The 26892-nt window shown below is 36.8% G+C and overlaps 1 protein-coding gene across 5 annotated transcripts in view; it reads right to left on the minus strand.

Annotated features, from left to right (window-relative positions):
* Nucleotides 1-5569: 5569 nt before the first annotated feature.
* The window catches only part of LOC139936941 (phosphatidylinositol 4-phosphate 5-kinase type-1 alpha-like), a 40291-nt gene continuing 18968 nt past the window's right edge, over nucleotides 5570-26892 (minus strand). Inside the window, exons 6-15 of one of the 5 annotated variants that reach the window (XM_071931783.1) lie at nucleotides 22668-22820; nucleotides 21278-21577; nucleotides 20486-20563; nucleotides 19622-19899; nucleotides 19045-19128; nucleotides 18098-18231; nucleotides 13817-13999; nucleotides 13205-13487; nucleotides 10890-11160; nucleotides 5570-5703 (exon numbers count right to left, since the gene is read on the minus strand). In XM_071931783.1, coding sequence (XP_071787884.1) covers nucleotides 5701-5703; nucleotides 10890-11160; nucleotides 13205-13487; nucleotides 13817-13999; nucleotides 18098-18231; nucleotides 19045-19128; nucleotides 19622-19899; nucleotides 20486-20563; nucleotides 21278-21577; nucleotides 22668-22820 — 1767 coding nt within the window. In that variant the 3' untranslated portion in view covers nucleotides 5570-5700. Of the gene's footprint in view, nucleotides 5704-5728; nucleotides 11161-13204; nucleotides 13488-13816; nucleotides 14000-18097; nucleotides 18232-19044; nucleotides 19129-19621; nucleotides 19900-20485; nucleotides 20564-21277; nucleotides 21578-22667; nucleotides 22821-26892 lie in introns of those variants that run through there. The other 4 variants (XM_071931787.1, XM_071931784.1, XM_071931785.1 and 1 more) reach the window with 4 other exon arrangements.

Raw genomic sequence — 26892 nt, forward strand, 5'->3', positions numbered from 1 at the left:
TGGGGGAGGGAGGGGGATCCGTCTTGTACCTCAAGCTGGACATCTTCAGAGCCTAACTTCATGGCTGTGCTGACCGCCGAATTCTGCACTTACAATCACTGTTCTCGCTTACTATGCAAGGGCCAAATTTCTGCGCTAGCTGTGTAAGCCTAGTAACGTGGAGTACCCACACACAAGCAGAATAAACTCCTGCTAGCCTGTAAATTACACTTGACGTAAGTGCGGAATTCCATGCTTCCACAAGCGCCGATTCCTTTCTATGAAATTGGTGCCTGTAGGGTAGAGTGGAACAGGCTCAATAGAAAAAAGCTAAGTCAAGAAAGTAAAGTTAATGGTGGTAGTTCTTCAAATCCATTTATACTTAAAGCAGTTTTGTAATCACAAAGGCACACTAGTACTTAATAATACATGTATTCAATTAAAGTTTGCATATGGGTTAAACCAAAATGAATATACGCAATAATAGTTTTACAAAATATAAAACCAAAGGGGAAATCCACTGCCTTCCATGGTAAATAACCAATGCCAAATGTAAAATTGATTCATTCATGCCAACCTCTGCAAATGAAGTACACTCTATGGTAGAGTAGAATCTTATGACAGCTAGTGTTAAATATTCAGCCCAGTATGGTAAGCCTTAGTCTTATTGCTGTCTGGTTCCCTGTTCACCCACTAGTACTGATCCTCAGTGTATATCAGGAGCCTGACTATTTTCTCATGTGTGATCATTCCATCCTTATATAAAAATTTTGAGTTTTTATACGTATTCGTCAAGGTTAGAAGTTCAAATATGACACAAAAAGAACATATTTGTTCCTTCAGGGTAAATCTTAACAGTTAGGTGATGATATTGATAGGTATGCCACTGAAATTAGCGACGGCATGAATAGTAAGGGGGAGACGTTGACCAATAGCACTAGATAAGAAGACGTTTGCCAAAGATATACAGATAGAAACTTCTACAGATTTCAAATGTTTTTTTCTGGTGATGTTGTATTTTGTATTTTCACTTCCCTGTTATAATCTTCCACATTGCACCTTGGTGGTTGTAATTGTACAAAATGCAAATGTTAGGGTTGTATTCCGTATTTGTGGTGTTTTTATTTTACACTTAAATTTGTCGATGAAATTAAACAGTCTTCCACAACATTCCAAATTTGCTTTAAGTCATGGTGTTCTTGTGGCATGTTTTCATGATGTCCAAAATTTGAAAATTTTGTTTTGATCAGCCAAATTAATAGATGCATCTTTTCATGTTGATACTTTTGAATTAATAACAAATACTTCAAAGTTTACCAAAAATACTTTAACAAACATTGTTTGTATCATTTAGTCTTTTATGACTTAAAAGGAAATATTCCGTAGAAATCTTCGCTTCAAGTCTATGGAAATGCTTTGCCCGACAACTTTTCATAAACAAACAAATTATATTTAAACTTCATTTTTTGAATTATAAATTATTGTATTAAATGTAAATTTCAAACCAGTGAACCGCTTTAGTTTCCAAAAAAATATATTTATAAATGTAAATATATTATTTGCTAAAGGACAACCGGGTTAAAATATAGTTTTGACAAAAGTAATTTCTCAAGTACAAACTACTTATATAATAGTTTACTGTTTTGCTGCAGATAGTCATGTTCATGTATAATATTATTTATGTCCATTGTAGATTTCTTGTTATTTTCTTCAATTCCAATAGTAAGAAATTAAGAGATAGTTAATACTTTTTATAAAGGTCAGCACAAGTCACCATGTCATCCTTTGAGCTTAACTGCCACACTTTATGTTGAGAATATCACAAACCACTGCAATGTAGAATGTACAGACAGCAATGTTGCTATGGCAAATGTGATGTCACATATAAAGCATCCAATCACAGAGGAGTCTAGTCCTTGAGATATATGTGATGTTATGGCAACATTTGATTCAATCTTTGGGGTCTAACAAATAGAGTTCGGTTTGGATAATTACAAATGTCAAATAAATCACTATGGTTTAATTTTTGTAATTTTTGAAGGCGTTCTGCACACGACAGTTTATATGGAAGCAACTTCAATGTTTCACATTTTAAAAATTTTAAATATGCAAAGTGTGTTTTTATAAATAGTGGACGTAGCCTGTACCTTGTCAAGTGTAGGCATTTTGTAGTTTACTTTTTAAAGCTTTTCTGAAGCAAAAACCTTGCAAAAAGATTGATCAAGATGAAGAGGTCTTCAAGAAGTCTGGCTACAAATTCACATTTCTGAGGAAAATATCTTTTATTTTGGCGTGTATGTTACCCTTACATGTACACTATAACCTACTAAAAGAAACACAGTACATAATGTAATTAACAAAATCAGAATTTGTAAGTATATACCCAGTGTACATATTTTTCTTCTGAACAAAACTTAGCATGCATGATATGTAAGAAATAAAACTATTACAAGTACAGAAGACAATGAGTAAAAAATTGTGTCTGTTTTTTTGGTACAATCAACTTGAACAAGTGACAGAAACTAAATGCTTGGCTAGGAAAACCTCTCTAAACTCGAATTGAACACCTACCTTACCCTCAACTCTCCTGAATCCCAAAACTATCCCTTGCCTGACCCCAAATCTAACCCTGTCCCTTTCCTTAATCGTAACAGACCAAACTTTATGACATTTCTATTTTAAATCTTATCAATGTTATGTACTCCATCCTACAATCTAGATTGTTTGAAGAGGAATATCAATTCCTACTTCCTGCTCACCCCGAGTTATTTTCATCTTTAAAATTATTCTTACCAAGAGTTGCTTTAAGCCTTATTTGGGGCAAGTTTGCATAAAATTGGAAAAAGAAAAAAAAAACTGTGATGAAATCGTCTTAAATGAATACAATAAGCCTAAAGTATCTTTACTGTCGGGAACTAGCATAATTAACTACATCTCTATCCTGAAAAAATAACAAAATACTTTGAATATCAATATAAACCACAAGGGAAACTGACTGGGTAAATTGAAATGATTTTTGGGGTTGAACAAAGGTGATCCCCTGGCTGCCGCTTCCCAGATTGTATCGTAATTTGGGTGTGATCCCTGGCTACACGGCAGAATGGTTGAATGGCTTCTGACTGGCACCCCGAACAAAGATATTGACAACATAGGGACACTGCCATATAGGACTAGATAGCTCAGTTGGTAGAGCGCCGGCACGTTAATCTGGTTGTCGTTGGTTCGAATCCCACTCTAGTCAATTCTTTGTTCACCCCCAAAATACTTTGAAATTACGATCCAATGAGAGGGGTTGTGTATAGGCAGTTTGTATAAACATATATTGAAAGAGCGTCTACAGTTACACTGTTAACTAATGGAGGTTTATGTACAAAAATAAACTACTTTCTGGAGGTCATATACTTTTAGTGTACATTGTGATAAATGTTTCTAGTTTTGAAATGGCATTTCTTACCGCCAACTTCTGTGCTTACTGCCCGAAGAATCACGCCCTCAGGGTATCGTAAGAGCAGAATTGGGTGGTAAGTAGCGCCATCTTTGTTTTGGCTTTGAGCTGCATCAGCGTTCTAACATTCCTATGCAGCTAAGAGGTTCAACAACATGCAAGGAATTTGATAAAACTCCTTCCATCGCACACACCATAAAAATTATATAAAAACAAACTGTGAGTTACAAAAATAATAATCACAAATCATAGCTTGTTAAGATGCCCTTCAACTTAACGATAATAATATAAATTTAATGTATAAATTTATCATCTTGATGTAATGGTTTTTAAAGTTCTATCAATCATAACAGTTTCAAAAGATTAACCGTGAAATATAAATAATACAGTTGCTAATATAGCAAACTAAAACTCACAGGCTCAATAACCAGTCATCAATTAAGCCAGCCAACAGTTAAACCGGTCAACTATTAAACCAGTCAACTGTTATTAGCAGCCAAACATTAAACTAGTCACCTGTTAAACCAGTCAACAACTTAACCAGTCAACAGTTTAACCAGTCAACAGTTAAACCAGTCAACTGTTAAACCAGTCGGCAGTCAACCAGTCGGTAGTTAAACCGGTAAACAGTTAAACAATATTTGTGTAATTTTATCAGATTTAGTATCAGATTTGTCAGCAATCGATTCGTCCTAATTTGGACATGCTTATCAAAACTTATTTATTCCCAATTTGAGATCAAACAAAAACATTTAATTATTAACTGGGAACCGTCTGAAAAACCGGCCACCCCTAACTAACAGAGTATTTTGAACTCATGCTAGCTTTTTCATCTGTTTTGAAAAATGTATTACAAATTTTCTTTACTTTTCCTAGCTTTTTCATCTGTTTTGAAAAATGTATTACAAATTTTCTTTACTTTTCCCCAAAAATTATTTTGAACAGATTTACAACTTAATATCACACAGCAAGATAACAGAGATGTAAAACATTTTTCAGATTTGTGTACAATTTGAACTGATTTGTGGAGATTTGTAAAGAACTTAATTCAACTCGTGAAGTTCTAACAAAACCATATATTTGACATTCTGGATTGTATTCTTTTTAAACATTTAGTCAAAGAGTTGTGTCCAACAAGTCTCTCTTCTCTAAAATACTGATATCTCGGAGCTTTGTAAGTGCCATGTAACTTTTTGAAATTGTGGGATAATTTACTGCAGTTAGATGAAGACATCCTGAGAAAATTGAACTTGGGATGACGCAGTCTTGAATGTCTTGAGAATTGAGATCAATTTTCTCAGGATGTCATCATCTAACTGCAGTAAATTGATCTTGGGATGATGACGTCTTGAGAATGTTTTCTTCCCAAAGATAATTTATCTTGGGTTCTTGACATCTTCAGGATGATTGTTACAATCCCATAATGGATTATCTCGGGAAGTAGATGTCTTACGCTCAGGAAGACAACATCCTGATATAATAATATTGGAAAGTAATCATCTTACTTCATGATGTCAACATCCTTATATAAAATATATCGGAAAGATGTCATCTTACTTTAGGATGTTGTCATCTTGAGATATACCATCTCAGGATGTCGTCATCTTTCGTTTTTGATGTTACCATCTTCAAGGAAATTATCTCAGGATTTCAACATGTCAGATGGCACTTCCAATGCTCCATAGATTTCTTATTTCTGGGGAGGAATGAAAAGACTACATATCTAAAGAAAACCATGACTTGTAATGTTAACTATCTGCTTGATCAAATTGAGCTTGGAATTGGTAATTGATTTCTAAGACAATACCTGGATGATCAAATTGAGATTGGAATTAGTATTTGAATGTTCAGAAATGTTCCTGCTAATTTCACAGACCATGTTATTTGAGAAACAAGATTTTTTTACAACAGAGTCATAGAGTCAGATTTCCTGCAGGCACAACAAAAACCTTTAAAATTCTACAGTGGATATTAGCACACTGTTTTCTTCACTGTTTCAGACGTTATTTTATATTGAGTTACAACACAAAATCTGAAATTGTGTGTACGTGTATGTATATCAACAGTGTAGTATCTTGCCTGCCCCAAAATGTTTTGGATTGCACAAGTTTAGCCTTTTTAAAATTGGGCAACATGATCACTAGTAATTCAAAACTCCTGATTGGTTAAGGGATTTACCGTTCATGCACTCTGATTGGCTGCCACTTGCTGTCAATCAGTCATTGTGAAAGCTGATTGGCTCTTCTCAGGATGACGGCTCCACCCCTTTTTTACCATCACTGCACAAATCAGACAAGAAATAAATTTCACGTAGAAGGAAAGATCACACTCCAAATACAACACAAAGTCTTATTCTTCAGTTAGTGCCATTATTTCTTAAGTTTTATTGAACAAAACAAAACTCATTCCACTCATGATTTCTTCATGGACGTTTTGTATAATAGATGATAAATATTATTTACAACTTCAAACTTACTGTTTAGCATGTTTGGTTTCTATACAGCAATCATGCCAGCATTTTAATAACCAATACAGGGAGGTTAGATACCGAAAAGGAGAAGGAAAAAAAGCAATTACATGCACAGAAGGAAAAATATACAATCATTGAGTTTTAGTATCACATAAATACATACAAAAGCTAACACGATCACATTAGTTACTTATTAATAAGCCACAGTTTGAAAAGAATCATGTTTATCCAGCACACGCCTCAAATGGGAAGGAAATCAAATAATACCATATAAAATGACGGCGAATCCTAGTTTAAATAATATTTCTCAAACCTGCATTTTATTCTTGGCAATATGTTAAATACTGTAAAGTTATTTTCAATATGAAAAAGTAAATCAGGGTTTTGGCTAGAATGACAAAGAAAAATTTCACCAAAATCATTTGAATAAAATATAAAAAAGTCGCCCCACACTAGAAGAACTCTGTAAACAGGCAATATTAAGCAACATTTTAATTTGTCTTGTTTGCCATGCTAGGGCATGAAAAATGATACATTCTTGGTTTGCTCTATTTGGTACATTTTTTCCTTTTTTGTTTTATTTGATTTCACAAAAAACATCAAGATTAACACTTCATGACAAACTTACGGGCCTTATTTCTAGTATTAAAAGAGTACAATTAATAAAGCAGTAAATAAAATCTGATATCGCCTCAAATGATCAGTTTTCAAAGGAAACCGGAATACAATAGAAATGAGCTCAAATCTTCATGGACAGTTACTCCTTGACGGGACTGATTTACAAGAAATGTGCATTGTAAATGATGTATTGTTATCACTTTGATCTGTGTATGTTAGTCTACTAGTTTACACTAAATAAACCCAGTTATTGGTCCAATTTCTGAATAGCAGTTAAAAGATGTAATAATTTGCAATGGTGCAAATTACTTCATGACAAATTGCACTTAACACGTCTGGAATCGGCGTGGTTGCTAACCGCCATTTTCGGCCCAAATGCAGCCCAGTGGGCAGATCAAGTCTGGCACCAAGAATCCACCCATGCTTTTCTTTTACACAAAATGGCTTCTACTCGCAAGCTGTTGCAACTCTTAGTTTTTATGGCTGCAACTCAATAGCTTGGGGGCGCCCTCTTGTGTTTTGATTTAGAATCTGTGGTAGCAAGATATGTAGAGATTTATGCTTGCATGTCTTAATGCTGTGTGTCTAAACCAACATGCGTTAAAACCAAGGGCTTTAAGGAAGAGGGATATGGGTGTTTGACAGGGCAAGGCCTTTGCTTTTATGTACAAAACTAACTGGGACATCGCTACAAAACATTGGGAGAACACAGAGAAGTCCTGGATTAGCAGGATTCACTGTGTGTGTGTATTTAAAGGGAAGGTACATGTTTTGTAGACAACACAAATATTAACTAAAAAACTGACTTGGTAACAAGCATTGGAGAGCTGTTGATAGTATAAAACATTGTGGGAAACGACTCCCCCTGAAGTAATGTAGTTTTTGAGAAAGAGGTAATTTCTCACTAAAAAATTAAAAGAATTCTAGCTAGAAGTCTTTTATTCCTCTCTGAAAGCACACAAATTCGTCCAACAAGTGTGTGTTTTCTTTCATCGTTTTCTCGCAACTTCGATGACCAATTGAGCCCAAATTTTCACAGGTTTGTTATTTTATGCATATGTTGAGATACACCAAGTGAGAAGACTGGTCTTTGGCAATTACCAATAGTGTCAAGAGTCTTCAAGCAATAGACACAAAATGTGGACCTGAGAGAACAAAAGAATTTAAAATATTGTGCAGACATGAAACACTATTTGGACTTACACAGGACTACACAATTGTTTTTGACAGTGTTGAAGAATACTTTTTGTCAGTGCACAGATAGAACAACAAAAGGTCCCCAGATCGGCTGTAACACTGAGCTGTGTGCACTATTGTGTCATTGTGTGTGTATGTATACATCTATCCAATCAAATAAAAAGGGACCGGTTTAGTGTTTTCAACCATCCCAAATTAGACAAAGCAGCTTTTAGAATTAAAAAATTAACCAAAATTAATATTCACAATTTTTACAATTTCAATTTACAACTAAAATTAGGTTTGGTAAGTTTGACAACACAATGTCTCAGCAACTTACACAATTCAGAAATGCCATCAAAATGTAGACAAACTTTTAGCTTTTGTGTAAGGTATTTCCAAAAACCATCACATTCTAGCAAAGGTCAGACAAGTTCTTACGGCAAATTAAAAGACAACTTCTCTGAAAAATGTTTTTCTACTGTAATGCAGTGGAATACTCTTCACCTTTCCAGCAAGGTTTTAGCCAGGATTTGGTAAAAGGGTGTCCAAATTTGCTGGAAATTTTAAAACTGGGTGTCCAAATTGTTCACCTACAATAAATTTACATGTAAATGACAGATGAAACAGGGTGTCCAAATTAAAAACAGGGTGTCCAAAAGACACCCAGACACCCCTCTGGCTAACACTATGCTTTCCAGTGATTTTAATTCCATCAAACTTATCTTTTCTCATCTTTATGCTAAGTTTTACCGTCAGCATTGGATTCAGCATAGTGTTTTAAAAACACAGCCTGGGCAATGCATTTTAAATGACTTAACTTTGGCGTTAAAACGAGATGAACGCCTTTTTGAAAGGACCTTATCATTGCTCTGGAAGGAGCACAACAATTCTGAATCGGGCATTTCTATGGGAATAAAGTTACTTTGTATTGGCAAAGGGCACCAAAGAAAAAACACAGGGCAGCATGTGTGTCATGGGTTAGTTGGAGACCTGCAGTTTGTTAGTATGCTACTTTGATCAAGCAGTTTATTTCAGCGATAAGAAATGTTAACATGCAACAAATTGTAAGATAAGTAGCTCTATGAAATCACTACCAACCACAAGAAATGAAACCAACTTTAGGTGTAGTAAACCTGACATTACACTCGACTTTGTTACAACCTAAGACATGTGGTAAGCATTTTGGTACTACATTTGAACAATTCCTCTTATGACAATTCCTCTTAAGATTTTTCATCTTTTGAACTTTCTCAAAAATGTTTGGTTTAAAAAGGGATGCTGCTGGTTGACAAAATAACAGAGCATTGTGTGCTGCACATGCTCTGTAAACTGAAAGAAAAGACAATTTCTTGTAGAGATATCTACATGTACCTCATCGATATGACAAATATCAAAAAGACCAGCATCTAAACGCTATAAACCTTACCCCCCCCCCCCCCCCCCCCGGATTAATGTCAACTACAGGTAATCTAGCTGCATTAAGGGAAGCAACAATAACTTAATTTTCTTTTAGTAATGTGGGAGGTACATTGTTAGTGGCAACATATTTCAAAGCTAGCATCTTTAGGAAACCTGGTACAAAAGAATCGTCAAAATCATGGCACTTACAAAAAAGGTGACAATCAAATTGCAAAGTAAACTGAACGATGAATCATAAGTTTGAACAATGACAAAACTAAGCAATACGTTAATCCGGAGGTCGTTGGTTCGAATCCCACTCTAGTCAAGTCTTTGTTCAACCTCAAAAATCAATATTAAAAGTCTTAAGGTTTAACGCTTTGAGTTTTAGTTTGATTTAGCCAAAGGAGGTAATGATCTATTAATAATAATTGTAATAAAAAGATATTTATAAAGCGCCAAATTGCCAAAAAGGCCTCAAAGCGCTAGATACAAAGGTAAAAAGCAAAGTATTTGGCACAAGATGCCCCATCACTGGTAACAACTTAAAGGAAACTAATAAAGATACATGTCTTATCACTAAATATGCCAAATAATAACAGCCTTTTAAGCATGTAAAACAGTGTTATTTATGTAACCATATTAGTATCGTTTCCTGAATTTAATTTAAGCATGTGCTGAATGAAAGGTTTCCCAGGTTTGATTGTTGAGAGTAAGAATTTACTAGCTTTAAAATGTTTGTATGCAAGTTGCCTGACACACAAGGCCTCAAGGCCACTACAAGGTGTGGTCTACAATCAACTATTTTTCGAGGGGTCAATGCCACCTACTCTTGGGGCTGAAACAGGGTTACCCCCTTTACAGACCATAAGAATGTAGGCTTGGGTATCATCAATCCGAAGCCTGGCTGGTAGAGCAGAAAGCACTACCTCCTCAAGCTATCCTTATCATGTGAAACTGAGTCCTGGTTTATGAATGATGGGAAACATCCTTTAGTGCACTGAATAGACTGGGGTTTAATGCCTTAATGGTACTTTATTGCAGATGGGTTACAGCCGGCGAAGCCAAAGCAAAATAATCAAGGTTGAAATAGCTGCCAATTATAGAAAACAAATCACTGTCATTAGTGGAAATTGCATGTTGTATAAGTTTGAACTTTACATCTGTGAAATACCCACCGCAGCAGGGAAGGTTTTGCAGTGCAAAGAACTTTGGAACTTTGATGCATTACAAAACAAAATTAACAAAAAACTTGCATGAACTCCCCCCTAAACAAGGTATTTGTGTTTCTTATTTTTCGTAATTGTTTACAGGGAAATTTACATTTTAGTGCACATTTCCTCAATTGGTTTGAAGATAAAGTTACTAAGAATACATGAAGTCCTCTTTGATTAGCTCCATAGATTTGACTTTGGCAGAGTTTACTGATTAAAGCGTACAGTCTTTGATTAGCTCCATAGATTTGACTTTGGCAGAGTTTACTGATTTAAGCGTACAGTCTTTGAAGGTTAACTCTAATGCGTTAGTTCATTAAACATGATGATGTTAGAAGCCCATTGTCTGCATACTTATCAGTCATTCAAGAAGCTGTTAAATCTTCCGATAACACTCATGACTTGCCGTTAGTTCACAATTATCATAAGCTGGCCCCTGTATTTGCTGAGATGTCATTGATGAAAAGCAAATAGGTTCAGATCTTGGCAAACAGGTGTTAGTGTCCGACCATCCTAATGAGGAATCAGACTTCTTGTCTCACAACCAACATTGCTCATCCCCTTCTGCAAACTCTCCATCACCTACCGACGATGCCCCAACATTTTCTGCCTCTTCATCACTATGGAGTATCGTCATGGCAACAGCTCCTTCCCTGACTGGGCTGGATAATTCTTGAAGCCCCTCGAGGGATCCTTCCGATAGATCTGCCGTCTTACGAGGTGATGATTCACTCTGGGTGTCGATGGTACTGCTACCGCTGTAGGTACGAGGGGTGGATAGGGAGGGAGGAGTCATTGTAGGGGATGTTGTTGGGGTTGTGGTTGGGGTCGTTGGGAACATGGTGGTCAGTGTGGGCCTGTGATGCGAGAAAGATGGAAGGCAAGCAGCAGGCAATGTACATTAGTTATGACTAGTGTTAGTATAAACGATGATTTCACTAAATGAATACAAAATGAGTTACCAGGGCAACTATTTTACATAACATGTAATGAGTCTAGTAAAGTACAAATGAAACTAACTGTGAGCTAAATTCTAATCAACTACAGTTGATCCTTTTCATCAATCCTAGTTTGGAGTGGGTAGCTATAGGGTTGAGAGTGGGTAGCTATAGGGTTGAGAGTGGGTAGCTATGGGGTCGAGAGTGGGTAGCTATGGGGTTGAGAGTGGGTAGCTAAGGGGTTGAGAGTGGGTAGCTAGGGGGTTGAGAGTGGGTAGCTAGGGGGTTGAGAGTGGGTAGCTAGGGGGTTGAGAGTGGGTAGCTATGGGGTTGAGAGTGGGTAGCTAGGGGATTGAGAGTGGGTAGCTATGGGGTTCAGAGTGGGTAGCTAGGGGGTTGAGAGTGGGTAGTTAGGGGGTTGAGAGTGGGTAGCTACGGGGTCGAGAGTGGGTAGGTATGGGGTCGAGAGTGGGTAGCTATGGGGTTGAGAGTGGGTAGCTACGGGGTCGAGAGTGGGTAGGTATGGGGTCGAGAGTGGGTAGCTATGGGGTTGAGAGTGGGTAGCTATGGGGTCAAGAGTGGGTACCTATTGGGTTGAGAGTGGGTACCAATGGGGCTGAGAGTGGATAGCTATATGGGTTGAGAGCGGGTAAATTTGTGGTTTAGACTAAGTAGCTAAGGGGTTGATATTAAGTAGTTATGGGGGTGAGAAAGGGTAGCTGAGGTATTGAGAGTTGGTAGCTATTGGGATAAGAGAGGGTAGCTGAGTGGTCTAGAGTGCGTAGTATAACGGCAACAATGACGTTGACAGCTCAGAGATAAAACATCCCTTTTCAGAGAATTTCAGAAATATCATCTTTGAAATTTGGAGCTCCTTGAAAAATGGACTGCACTGTTCGATTATTTTAGAAAGTTTGGTATGGTTAGAAAACACTTAAGATTTCATATGGTAGTAACAAACTGTGATTATTTAATCTATGTTTTTGAGCACGTACTGTGAATGAGGATGTTTCAGATCTGAGTAAATGAAGTTTGGATTCTACTAATCAACTTAGTAACTAGACATATTGACATCATGCCATAAACACAGACCACACATACATACACTGTGTGATTAGCTATGAACTATATATCAGTTATTTCAATGTAAAGGTAAGGTACACGTTTAATAGTTACTCAAAACAAATATTAATTTAAAAACTGACTTGGGAACAAGCATTGGAGAGCTGTTGATAGTATCAAACATTGTGGGAAACGACTCCCTCTGAAGTGATATAGTTTTTGAGAAAGAGGTAATTTCTCACTAAAATATTAAAAGACTTAGAAGTTTTAATCCTTTCTGAAAGCACACAATTAAGTCCAACAAAGGTGTTTTTTCTTTCATCATTTTCTCGCAACATCGATGACCAATTGAGCTCAAATTTTCACAGGTTTGTTATTTTATGCTTATGCTGGGATACACCAAGTAAGAACACTGGTCTTTGACAATTACCAAATGTGTACAGTGCCTTTAATTAACTTTCACACAAGTTTGGCCTAATAAGCATCAAGTGGTTCAGGGTTAGTTAACTTACCGTTATTTATGGTTATTATTGATGAGTTAATTTGCAAATGAGCATGAATGGAATGTGCGCCATTTGAAAGTGCGATTTAGAGTGCTACACATTGAACCAAAATTGCAACAAATAATATGTTGAGGCATCGCAGTTCATCAAAGCGGAATTACACTGCACTAAGATTTGAAATAAATTTTAAGTGAAAACTAAATCCGGAAATTTTTCCTTCATTTTTTGTGTATAGTTTTCTAAATAGATTTGAGTTTATGTAACACAAACATAGTGACATATTTCATGGCCAAGTCTTTATAGCTTTTCCAACCGGCAGGGTAACTGTGTTCCCATATTATTTGGTTAAGCAGACTTTCTTGCTAATTAAAACAGACTTTCTTGCTAAGCATTCTCACCTCTGGTTGTAGTCAAACTTTACATCCATCTCCCTTAGTTTCTGCTTAAGTTCTTCCGTAGCAAAAGGATCTTCTATCGTCTCCGTTCTTATCGTAATATCTTCAATTTCTACAACACCCCCGTCAGATGAGCTGTGAGTTGGACTCTCAAATTTAACGATGGCTTCTTGACGCTTGCTGTTGCCGGTTTTCCGGTGTGCACTCTCCATTTCTAGGGCCTCACCATAATTTGGTGGAGTACTTGGAACGAGATCAGGTCTACCGAACTTGGGCTTTGCACCACCTGTAGTTTTTACACACAGGTTAAAAAATAATAGAAGGAAATCCTTGATGTGTTCTTTTCATTTCTTTCGAGACATTTATTTTTTCTTGGTTTTTGTCAACGCAATGCAGATTTATAAGCGAAATTGTCAAGAGAGAATAAAAGTCACTTGTGAAAGTTTCAGTTGAATAGGGTGCATACTTATACTTAAGGACGAGTTCCAGCCCTGCACTGTAGCATGTAAACCTTAAGATTAATCCCAAGTTAGGACGAGATAAGATTAATCCTAGCGTTTCGTGAAAGCAGCTGCAGTGCCTTTAAGATGATAGGCATGACCTTTTGAGACTTACCTTGGCTGCCTTGTGGTAATGACCCGCCAGCTTCTAGCGTTGCTGTCATACTGCCCCCGTGTGTCCGATTAGCTTGCTGATTATCAGCCAGTTCTGCTGGGACGGTGCGCGCTCTCGGTCTACTGCCCCCTACTGATGGAGTATAATTAAAACCTCTTCGTTTAGAGGGAGAATGTTTGGAAGCTGTGGAGGAAAGACAAGGGAAAATTAGAAAACTTGATAAATGCAAAATTAATCCCTGAATCTACACTTGATTGTTTTTCCTAACACTATAAGCTTAACCTTCAAGAAAGACTCTGCTAAGATGGAAACATCAGGCCATTAACTATTTTAAAAACAAAAATCAACTAATTCTACTTGCTATAGAGTTACATGGACTACAAACCAGTAATAAAGATCTCATTTCAATATGGTTCACATTTTGAGAGAGAGATAAACAATTCTTTTACAGCAAGTTCTTTTTTATACAAACAAACTTTAAAGATGGTTTTGAATGCATTCTAATAACAGTGTCAACTTTTGTCAACATCTTGCACTGTTCTTGAAGATTGGATAAAATTAACCTCTTGTCAGAACCAGTATCATCCCTTTAAAGAAACAAGTGTTTGAAATACGATACTCAAGACAAATATTGCAAACCATTAGGGGAAGGGAGATTAACATATCGAAATGCCAAGCGAACTCATCCTAATAAAGATGCACTTTTCTACGTTTGATGAACCTCAGTAAGAATGCACTTCTTTACAGTTCATGATTCTTACTTCTCTACAGTTCATGATTCTTACTTCTCTACAGTTCACGATTCTAAAGATTTACTTCGCTACAGTTTGTGAAACTGAGTGTAAACTCAAAAGAATATAACCAAGTGCTAAACAAAAACCAACAACACAAAAATCAATTCCCAAAAGAAACAAAGAGGAAACAATATAGACCTTTCTATTGCAACGTCATACATTCATCGCTGCAATAACCTATCTTTCTGAAAGTTTGTATATACTTAGCGTCTTGAGTACCTTGTTCAGAAGATACTTGCGCTATAATTGGACTTCGATATTATTATGTTATGTAGTCAAATGTAGTCAAAAGTTTTTGTCATTCAAAATTGGAAAAATAAATGCAAAGCAAAAACAGATACAACAGTTTCTAACAATGTTACTCAATTATTCAAAAATCATATTGTATTTTTTGTGGTTGAAAGTTTGCCGCAATGTTGACTTTGGTCAAAACATCTGCTAACATGATTGAGTGTTTTACTATCATCCGGCTGTCCATGGCAACCAGTGCAGTTTGTTTATCAACAATAAAAAGGTCTATAAAAGTCAACATCATTATAACCCCATAAAGTGACTTAAAAATTACAAAATTTGTACTGAGAGAAAAGTAAGAAAAAACGTGCAATGATTTTGTTTTCAAAAACCAAGCCACTATTAAAGTGCTCAAAGAAATTAATTACAAGTACATTACAGTCTTCTTAATTTAGGTAAAAAAGGGTGCACTTTAAAAATTAACAAACTTAATAAATAGAAACTACATAAATTTATGGGTAAAATTTGTTATTTATGTCAATGGTAACCATTAGTCGGTGGATTGTGTCGGTTAGATTGATTAACAATGTCATTCAAATTATTATGTACGTGGTTTAGTAATGGTGGCCATGTTTTTTAGGTTATACTCGGATCACATGACTACTGATGACATCATCTGAAAAAACAACCTCTGACCAGGTCAAAGGTCAATGAGTTAGAGCTCTATTCATTCTCTGTGTATTTGGCATATTAAAGAGATTGCCCAATTAATTTTGGTACTGAAACTTTGTGGGGTGCGAGTATAATTAGGTGAGGTTTGCAGTAGCACCGTGTGTTAATCTCTTTGGGTATAGTGTTGAGTTGTCAACCACCGGTTCTTCTCAGAGACAGCACTACTCAAAGACATTGGACTTGTGCGACCACTAACATCACTAAATAATTTTTGTTTATTGCCAGGGTTTTTTGGGGGTCAAAAATCATCCTACATTAGCAGAAACGTGATCATCTTTTACAGTTCTTCCAAGTTGGCTGTGGTCGCAGTCTAATGAATATGCTACAGACAGACATTTCACTAAAAAGTCCTCTGAGTAGATGATCATCACTTGTGCAAACCAAACTCCAGGATTTCTTATTGAGTTGTTAATTAATCCCTGTATTATGAAGTTGAACCAATCTGGATCCAAAGTGGAGGTTTCCTCTATTGATACATTACTGAAGAGCGCCCTCTATTGTTAAGCTACATCAATGAACAATCTACTACAGCCATGTCTGAATGAAGCCACTTTGGTTATGGCTACTGGCTATTGACTGCAGAACAATGTTGTAGAATGGGGTTCATGCATTACCCATAGCCAAAGCCGCTGATTAGGGTGTGGTTTAAAATACACCAAGATAAAGTATGCTCAATCGGTAAGGATTGTAAATGATTTGGGAGGCTAATCATCTTTACTACCAGCTGAGAATCTGAATTGCGAAGATTGGGGTCTACAACAAGTTTGCGCCCCAGGCATGCAAGGCTGCCCTTTGTCAGCCAGCCCGGCAACCCATATACGACCACAGAGCATGGCTAGAGATAAAAAGTGATTGGTATTTCCTGAGGGAGGAGAAACAGGGTGTCTCGAGAAAAAACCCTTGCTGCAGAGCAACATTGCACAACTCTACTCACAAATGGCCCCAGCCGGGATTTGAACTAGGGCGAGAGTGGTGAGAGGCGAGGACTTTATACACTAGCCACCCATGCAACCCATTATATTGTCTTATTGTGAAACACGAGAACAAGTTTTGCTAAATAGAAAACAAAGGCCTTTAGTTTGTGATCCAGTTAAAAGTAAAGTAATGACAAAGTGAGTCAAGATGAACAACCGCCATTGTCTTCATAGAGAGAGCTAATCAAACCGATATAAAGAAGACCTTAAATACGCCGCAAAAAAGGAAGCAATGCAACATTTGCTTTCAAAAGAATGAGCTATTCAGTCAGAGCAGATACAGGCTTGATTATATCATTCTGTGAAATTAATATCAGCTTAAAAAAACATTTCACCAACGAAAATATGATGGAAAGTGATAAATGAGGGGGAACATACAAATGGATGAAAATGATACAGCTTTCTTGAAGATATTACCATGTAATAGACTGGTATTAGTCACTCATCAATCATGCAAGGTCAGTAGCATCAAAAAGAGGATAAAAAATAAAACAGAAAAGAAAGAATAAAGCAACACACGCAAAAATGAGGTGAAAATCAAGTCACTCATGCGCAGGAGAACACAACACTCAAAGCTCAACCAATCAAGCTGTTTACAGTTTGTAAAAAACATGGATATAAGAATCAGCAACAAACATTGAAGAATTGTTAAGCACTTCAAAATATATCACACTTTGTATTTTTAAATGTAAAACAAAAGCAAACACACTGGCCATCTTAATGCCATCTTTTTGTTAAAAGTAAGATAAGGAATGAATTTTTAACCCTAGCAGTGTTCTGAACAGAATTTTTGGACTACATGTATGTATTGGTAGGGCTGATCAATTACCCTGTTTATAATGCATTTCTTATAGTCACACCAAGACCAGAAAATAACCTTTTTAAAAGTTCTTGTTGTGACCAAAATGAAGGTTTGAAGTCAGCTTTAGAACTTGTGCATGCCCTGACTGCAGTCATTGAATCAAGAATTTGTATCTGTATTTTCTAAAATATAGTTGAAATTAAAAGAGTAAAATGCATGCCATAAAGGCACTGCTAGGGTTAGTTTCACACAGCAATCTGGTTGATTCTCAAGACAAATTAATATCCCCTTACACCCCCCCCCATGGCCAACAAGGAATCTGAGGCTGTGTTCGGATGTGTGACTGTGGCTTGGTGAACATGTGCTGAAGCATAGGATAACCATAGCAACAGCAATAGCCGTAGCCAACAACCCGCACACAGCCTTTTCATCTTCTCTTGACTCTGATAAAAAAATTGAGTCTAGCCCAAAGTAATAGGTGGCTGGTACCAAAGGTCAACAATTTTTATTTCTTTTTTGTTCTGCAAAACAGCAGACAGTCTTTGGTTAGTGTTAAACCATACAAAAACGGTCACTAGAAGAGTGCATTGGGCACAAGAAAAGAGAAACTTCCAATGTCACAATAAAAATTAAAGATTGTCTTTCAATCAACACTCATCAGCTGATAAAAATATCTGTTATCAATATACTGATTGACAGTTTTACTGGTTGAATCCTAATCATCTTTTGGTATCTACTCTTGACTTACGTGGCATCTTCCTGAAGACAGTTTTGGACATAAATTCTTGAAAGCGCGAGGCGTAGAAGCTCGGTCGATGAACAGAAACTGTGTCTCCATCATGCACCATTTTCTTCCATGTATGTTCTAATTTCTTTTTCAATCTGTTTTGAGAGGGAGAAAGGAAACATAATTATAGCCATGCGCTTGTATCGATGCTTACAAAGTTCTTCAAATAATATTATCTTTTTGTTATATTCTTGTCATGCAAAGTGGAGAATTCCAGCAAATAGTGTACAAATAATGAATGTTTATGAGTGCAGTGGTGCGAATATGTTCATGAGTTGAAAGATGGAATGTTCTATTCAACGAGGCGGAGCCGAGTTGAATGGAACATTTTATCTTTCAATGAATGAACATATTTGCACTATTGCACGAATGAAAAACATTCATTATTTGTTTAATATAACATCCAAGTAGATCTTTGTCATTTTGATTGGAGGATACAACTTTCAAAATAAACAAAGCGTAGGCCTACAATTTCAAATAGTGAAATTACACCCGTTTCTTTTGGGTCGCCTGTTTGACAATGTGCGTTCTGTAGTACAGCTATTTTGAGACACACAGTTGCCAAATGCTAGTATGTGCCTTGTAGTAACACTGCTGCGTTACCAAAGACACGCGCACGCAGTGATGTTTTTTGCTCAGCGTGCAATTGTACTTTTCGGATGGAACGAAAAATGCACGGTGAGTGACGTAGCGTGCAATAGTACTTTTATTTGCTAACACGTGACGGACAATCCTCCAATCAAATGGCAAGAATCTGCTTTGGTGTTATATAATATTTCATATTTACTAAGTGAATGAATTAAATGGCCCAGTGACCAGGGGTAATAGTGTTGGAACTGATCTGAGACGCCGTTCAGCTGTATAAAGTGCTATAAAAAAGAAGAAGTTATTATTACTACTATACTTACTTGAAGCATTGCAATATATCAATAATTCCTATAAACAGTTCGATACGTTCTCCTTTGAAATTCTTGCCTGGAATACCACCATTCCTGAAAATAACAAAAACATAAAACACAAAATAATACGGTGTGTCTGCCATGGGTTATTTAGAAGCATGCACTGATGAATCAAAAGAACAAATAATAAAGACACTGGACACCTTTGGTAACTGTCAAAGACCAGTATTCTCACTTGGCGTATCCCAACATGAGCATAAAATAACAAACCTGGGAAAATTTTGGCTCAGTTGGTCATCGAATTAGCAAAAAAATAATGAACACAACCATGAAGCATTTCTTTGTGTGTATTCAGAAGCATAATGAAAGGCTTCAGCTGACGTCTTTAATTATTTGCGTGAGAAATAACCTCCTTCTTTAAAAACTATGTTACATCAGAGGGAGCCGTTTATCACAATGTTTTGTACTATCAACAGCTCTCCATTGCTCATTACCAAGTAATTTTGTATGCTAACAATTATTTTGAGTAATTACCAACAGTGTCCACTGCCTTTAAGAGTCCTTTGAAATATAATTCCCCACTTACGGTTCCTCTTCATCTTCTGGCACCCATGTTTCCTTCGTATGCCCTTGAATTGCTTCTCTCGTTGTCGAGAAAGCCGGCCGTTTGGATTTATTCAGATAAGACTTGGATCTTTCTAATCTGTGAGGTGGTTTATCTCCATGATGCTCTTCAGCTGAGCCTGAATCAGAGAGACTTCGGAGCATCGTTGGACGTTTAATAATCTCAGAGGTCTGTTGAGGTTGCTGAATATCAGCTGTTCTGGATTCTGTGTTGCCGTCTGTACTGTTGTTTTCATTGCGCTAAACACAGCCAAAGAAAAATACAAGATCACTTTGTTAAATGTGTCATCACAGTAATAATAATTATCAATATAAACCACACGGGAAACTGACTGGGTAAATTTTTAAATGACTTTTGGGGTTAAACAAAGAATTGACTATAGTGGGATTCGAACCGGCGCTCTACCAACTGAGCTATCTAGCCCTATATATATTGGCGGTGTCCCTATTTCGTCAATAGGTGCAAGTCAGGAGCCATACAACCGTCAACTGCCGTGTAGCCAGGGATCACAAACAACCTGGGAAGCGGCAGCCAGGGGATAACCAGGGGATAGCTCTGTTGGTAGAGCGCCGGGACGTTAATCCGGAGGTCATTGGATCAACCCCCCCCCCCCCCCAAAAAAAAAAAGGAATAATAATTGCTACAAAAAGTAGTAATAACTGCTACTCTTATAGAACGCTTAATGCTTATATAATGGATGCATTCTTTGTGGGCACAGAGACGTGGAGGGTAATGACAATATTTTCAAAGCAATTTCAAGCTATTTTCGTTCAATTTTATATGTCATGTACCTGGGTTTTCCATCATCCCTTCAGTAAGACTTACCTTTTCAGTCTCTGCTTGGTCAACATTGTGCATTGACACCAGTAAACTGTAATCCATAATCTTAAAACTTTCCAAGACCTGAAACAGAGAGAAAATACACAGTAAGTAAGTATGGGCACCACAGTGGTTCCTGTCCCTGCCTTTCACCCCTGTGGACACTGGTCTGAGCCTGGACCGGAGCCTCACATGTGGATTGGGGTTTTCAGTACCTACATGTACCTGACTACATTGGTTTTCCCTATAGGGATTTTCCGCCCACATCTAAAACAGGAATTTCTTCAGTGTCTTTTCTACAGAAAGTTGGTGTGATGTTTCCATTAGAATGTGTTGCCGACTTAGTTCAGATTCAGATGCAAATGGTTAATGGTTACTTTACTGACATTCTTAAGTAGTATTTGCACTGCCAGCAAATAACCAAAAACCAAAAAAGGAGGACATTTGGGATGTAGGGAAATTGAAGCAACTACAGCTTACATGAACAGGCCTTGAATTCACCCACAGCAATGCCGTGGTGCCCTGTGCTTTTGCTGTGGTGCCCTTTGCAAAGTTCAAATACAAATTGACATTTCCCCATAAAAGTGCCCCTTACAAGAGGACACATGCCCTGCCCCTTCCAGAGGACACATGCCCTGCCCCTTCCAGAGGACACATGCCCTGCCCCTTCTAGAGCAAAGTTCAAGGCCTGTCTGAATGTATCTAGATCTGGAATATCAAACAATGATAAAGATACCCAAGTTTTTTTCTGAGAGGGGAGGACCTAAGGGGATAAATCTAGCTCCACATAGTACATACCCTACAGTCACGCTGTAGTGTCTTCACCAGAGCATTGTAAGTCGCAGTGTCTAACATTAAACCCTCCGGATGCACTTCCATAAAATCTAAATCTTTCAACGTTGGAGATTTCTTCTGCCTCTCAGCTTTTGAAGCCTTCCTCTTGTATGTTGACCCCTTCAGGTCAAACTTCTGGTGCATTGTAATGTCTGATGGCATCAAGTTGTTCATAACAACCAGACGAATATTACGACCTCCACTCTGATAGGTGTACAATCCATAGAACTTGGGTAGTAACGTTCGCGGGTTTTGGTTCAGATTCTAGAGCGGTAAAGAAAGAAACTTCATGTAAAATATGTGCTTAAATTAATATTTATTACAAAAAAAGTTATTGTCCCGTTTTGATAACAGCAGAGTCTTGTCAAAGCGAGGAAATGTCAGGCCATTAACTATTTTTTTATTTTACACTATTGGTCCTTTTGGTCGGTAAGCATTTTGCAACAGCTAATTTTATTTCCTATTCTATTTGGAAAATGACAAAATGGACCAAAAGACAAAAAAAATATCTGCAAATGAAATATTGGTTTTATTGTAAATGAGACACACCCAATATGGTGGTACTACACATTAACATAGCATGATTATTCATCCAAACTCTCTTTGCGTGGGATCAAATTATACAACTTTGTTTGCTCGAGCAATTTGGGAGGAAAAACATCCCAGATGTTCGAGAATTTATTTATTTTCCTGTCGAAAAAAGTACATGCATTAATTCGGGATGTACTGACGTCATGAACAACATGTACTAGACAAAGAGCCAATGGGTATTTCTGTGAATAATGAATGACTCTTAAGTCTTAAGAAACGATAATAAATCCCTCTCCAGTCATGGAGGACCTGTAAGATAATAATCCCAAAGGAGGAGCTCAGATCCTTCTCTTGACTCTTTCAGTCCGCTTTTATTTATTTTTTTATTTTATTTTTTTTTAATATATATATATATTTTTTTTTTTGGGGGGGGGGCTTGAAACTAAAATTATCCTTGTTCTGTTGTAGGTGTTTCAAATTTCTGTATGAAACAAAAAATCTGAGTTAATTTTGTTAAGCTTTTCTGAATTTGGATAAGAAAAATAACTGAAATTTTGTATCCCTGCAAAGTGATGAATTTAAAACAGCGCATTTAAAAAAGGAATAAACCCTTCAGATTTAGTGTAAGGTTCTACCCTCACACTGATGTAAGCTCTGTATACTACAGTACTTTTCAGAGTTCTGTGAAGAAAAAACAAATTAAATCATAAATAGGCAAATGATTCATGTGGGATTTGAACCCACAACCTTTGCCAATCTACCTTTAAATTGAAGAACAAATCTCATGAACTTCCGTTTCAAGATGCAAAGATGTTTGACTTACCATGTAATAACCAGGTAGCAGCTTCTGAAGGAAGTCTGCTTCCTTATGTTGTACAGTCTTAATGATAAACTCATCATCATCAGTAAGATAGAAGACACTTCCACTGGCTCCAGGATTCGACAGTTCTCGTAAAGCCTGATCTACCAGAGATATCTACAAAGAATCAAAACGGAAAATGACAAAAGTGTAAAGTACGGTATAATAATGAGTAGGGTAGATGGCCTTAGCTTTTGATCTAGACCAGACCATCTTAGGCAACAATAATAATAATGACGAGGTCTTACAAAGTGCACAAATCCACCAAAGTTGCTCAAGACGCTCTACCAAAGGAAGAGAAAATCAAGAAAGGTCAAGGGACCAAAAGAAAATTCAGTTAAGAGGAACTGAATGTAGCTGTGTTTTGAGAGACTTTGGAATGAGTGAATATTAGAGGTTTCAATGTGCAGGGATAGCTGATTCCAGAAATGCGGTGCTGCAACGGAAAATTATCTGTCTTCCAAGGTCGATGAGATTTTACTTCTTGAAGAAGATATTTATCTAAAAACAGAAACTTTCATCTGTTCTTACAATCATCTTTTCCTATGGCCTTGTTCTGCTAATTTTAAATTCATGAAAGAAGTTCATCAGGCTGGTAAAATATCAACTTATTAAATGTATTTTCTTAGAAACACAGCCAAATACTCACGTAAACAAAATTACGTGAGTATTTGGCTGTGTTTCTTTGAAAATACATTAAATAAGTTAATTTTAAATTAAAAAAACAATAGCATACTACTGACATAAATGAGAACACAAGATAAAATTTTAAAACCAGGCATGTCAATTTCATCAACATGATACATGTTACATGTTTGTTGTATTTTCTAACCAACAACAACATTAACAACCAAATACTACTGACTGAGACAGCATGTTAAAAATCAGACATTTAAATTTGATCAACATGACATACAGGTTCATCGTTAATTGTATTTTTAAACCAAGCTGTCTATCTACATAAATTACATCCACGTATCGTTCATGTGTGTCCAACATCTGTTAAACAATTGTTGTCTTTCATTCTAGTGTTTGTGAAATGTGCTCTCATGGCACACAGTTTGAGCGTTTGAAGCTTACACGTTTGTATAGTAACAATCCATTCATACAGACAGTACATTATAACGTCATTACTCAGTCTGTAAAGGTCATATAGTATCATATATTGCAACATATGTGCAATCTCTGATGACGTTAAGGTGTTCCGTGTACGAGGCTCAATAAGACCCTAAATTGACAGGCAGCCTGAGTAGATAAAAAACAACATAAGGTAGACCTAAAGGATTTACAAAAGAGCAATGTCCTTTCAAGGAATGCTACAGCACTGGTTTTCAGTCCATAATTTTCATTTCAATCCTTGAGTTTTTAAGAGAAAAACAATATTTCAAGGGATAGCCTAATCAGACATGATATGGAAAAACGTAGGAATATTTAATCAAGTATTTAATCGGCTGGCCTACTTGTTTATAGTGTAGGCTTTATTTCACCTTCCAGGCTATTTATAGACAAAGCATACCTTTGCGTTTTGGAATCATTAAATTTCTGTCTTCATGGACCCGTGCTCAATGTCATAGAGCTGTACTAAGCATAAAATATTGCTTGTTAAAAACAATTTTTCTGCTAAGCAAGAAAAAAACCCAATTAAACAACACCAGTCATAGATAGTAAATGTGACATGGTATTTTGGCTGGTAAGCTTATTTTGCTTAGCATATTTGATGTTCCCTTATCCATGTACACATGTACCTATTACACTTTATTTCTCTTAATTCAATTAGAGACGGTCTCCCAATCACATGTATGGTGTTGATAGCCTTTAATTTATTTAATTTAATTCTGCTCTTCCGTTACACGCACAGAATCTGCATACAGTGGCAAAGGTACACGTTACAACACGCCACGCCCCCCCCCCCTCTTCCCATCACTTAGGTCTCTTAATCAAATTACATGGCCGACATCATGGGGTTGAGGTTTTACACACACATTGACAACCTTGTCCCCATGTGGAGAGATTGTGCTGATGGACCCTGGTTCAACATAATTAGAATAATATATCCAAGCGTCCAGGCCGTTATAGATACATGTTTATAAACAGCCCATAATGACTTGTGAAATGGGCTCAAAAAGCATTAGCTCAAGTTCACTGTCCATTTGAGCGACTCCTAGTTAATTACATGCAAATTGCATGCATTAATACAGACAGTCAGACAATGCCATCAGACAGACAGACCCAAGGGACTAAAAAAGTACATTGCATTGTGGTGAGGCAAGACTAGAGGACAATGAGAGAGGCTTCAGGCATTCTCTTAGCCCTGTTCACACCACCAAAACCCTGGGGAATTTGAACCCCACTTTCACCCCATCTTCAGTTTACACTTCTGTGGAAAGGGAAAACTGTAAGCATATCCCTTTTAAACCCCACACCCAAATGAAGGGTACCTATTGAGTTTGGAAGGGAGAATAATCGAGGTGTGAAAAGGTCACATAATTTTTCTCAGAATTTCCTGTAAAATCTCTCCAGTGGGAAAGGGTCGAAGTAGACATATAACTGCCTCCTCCCCTGAGCCCTATGAGAAGTCTCAAGGCTCTACATCTTAATAACTTACTCATCCTTGAGTAGTGATGTTCACTGGTGCATCTTTATACACACACTCTAAGAATCTAGTAGAAGGTTGCAGACAAAACAGACTCGCTGCTCTGAAGCTTCACATTGTCCAAATTGCAGGTAGTGAGTTTGACTAATAAATTGGAACATTATCATTACCCTCTCTATACACTGAGATTACTAGAAGAAACAAGTTGGACATGGGTAAAATCTGTCATCTTAGGCACTTCTGTATATCAACAGAAGATTTAGTTTCTTCTACTGATATTCTAGTTAGAATTTGACTAATAAATTGCAAATCATTTTCATTTCCATCAACTCTGAGTTTGCTTACATGTATGAAAAATAAGTTGGACATGGGAAAAAATCTGTGAACTTTGGTGTTTCTTTCGTATCGTATAAAAAAACAGCCTGTGATTTTTTGTTTTTTTGGTCGAGTGGGAATTCTAAGAAACTTTGATTTTTTTTATAAATGGCCAAACAAACACTGTAATAGAGCATGTAACTTCCAGCTTTTAAAACCTGAGGACATGTAGAATGCTAAGCATCTCAGCTGCAGCTGAACACTCACAAGATAACACCACGCATGTCTAGAGGTCAATCACCTCAATTAACAAGACTCTCTTCTCAGCCCAAGACGACTTTACACAGGTACATCCAATCTAATTATCACATCACTTTACTCTCAGCAAACACAAAGGATGTACTGAGCCGTAATGTATAAATTCAATAGAATCTGCCTTAGAGTAACAAAACATGTTATGTGTCGTCAAAATTACAACCTTACTCCCTCAAGACAAATCTTAAGTCTAATCTCTCTAATCTAATGGCGAAGTAACACAATACTCTCGCTTCTCAGTAAGAAAACACATCATTTTGTTCAAAATATTTGCTCATCTATTTTTGAAAATATGAGAGTTACCGAACACAACTGATCAAGAAGGTGGTTAGAACCTTAGGGTAGTATGTCTCTCTTGCCTGATGAAGTACGCACGTCAGAGACAGAGTCAAATAGTGATGATTAAAACAGAAATTTATCCGGCATGTGAATTGACGTCTGTGAAGCTCGGGCACATGTAATATCAATGAGTTTTGATGCACAGTGTACAAATTCACAATTTGTGTTTTAGGTTTATATAAATGGGACAGTAGTTTCTAGTGGAATATTAGCACCAGAATCTCTTGCACCCAAATTTGATTATTTTCAACTCAAATACTTGTATTTGATTGATGAGTGGTATTTACGTAAATTTGAAAACATTGAAATATCACAATATTTAACCAGCAATTTGTGTGTTTGACAGACAGGCAATGCATGCATTATCACTGATGCTGATTTAATGTATGTACCTTGATGACGGGAATAATGTATATCTGCACTTCACATCACATGCCTAATGTATGTATGTAGTATACACGTATGCATTGTACAGTATACATTCCGTGTACAATACATACGTTCTGTAGATGTTGATGACTAGTTACGGATGTACATGTACAGGTAGTTTAAATAATATTAATAGTAATAATAATATCTACATGTATGACACAGTTCTTATTTAGTGCTTTTCATATCTGATGAGTA

The sequence above is a fragment of the Asterias amurensis genome, chromosome 5 (assembly GCF_032118995.1).
Source record: "Asterias amurensis chromosome 5, ASM3211899v1".
NCBI lineage: Eukaryota > Metazoa > Echinodermata > Asteroidea > Forcipulatida > Asteriidae > Asterias > Asterias amurensis.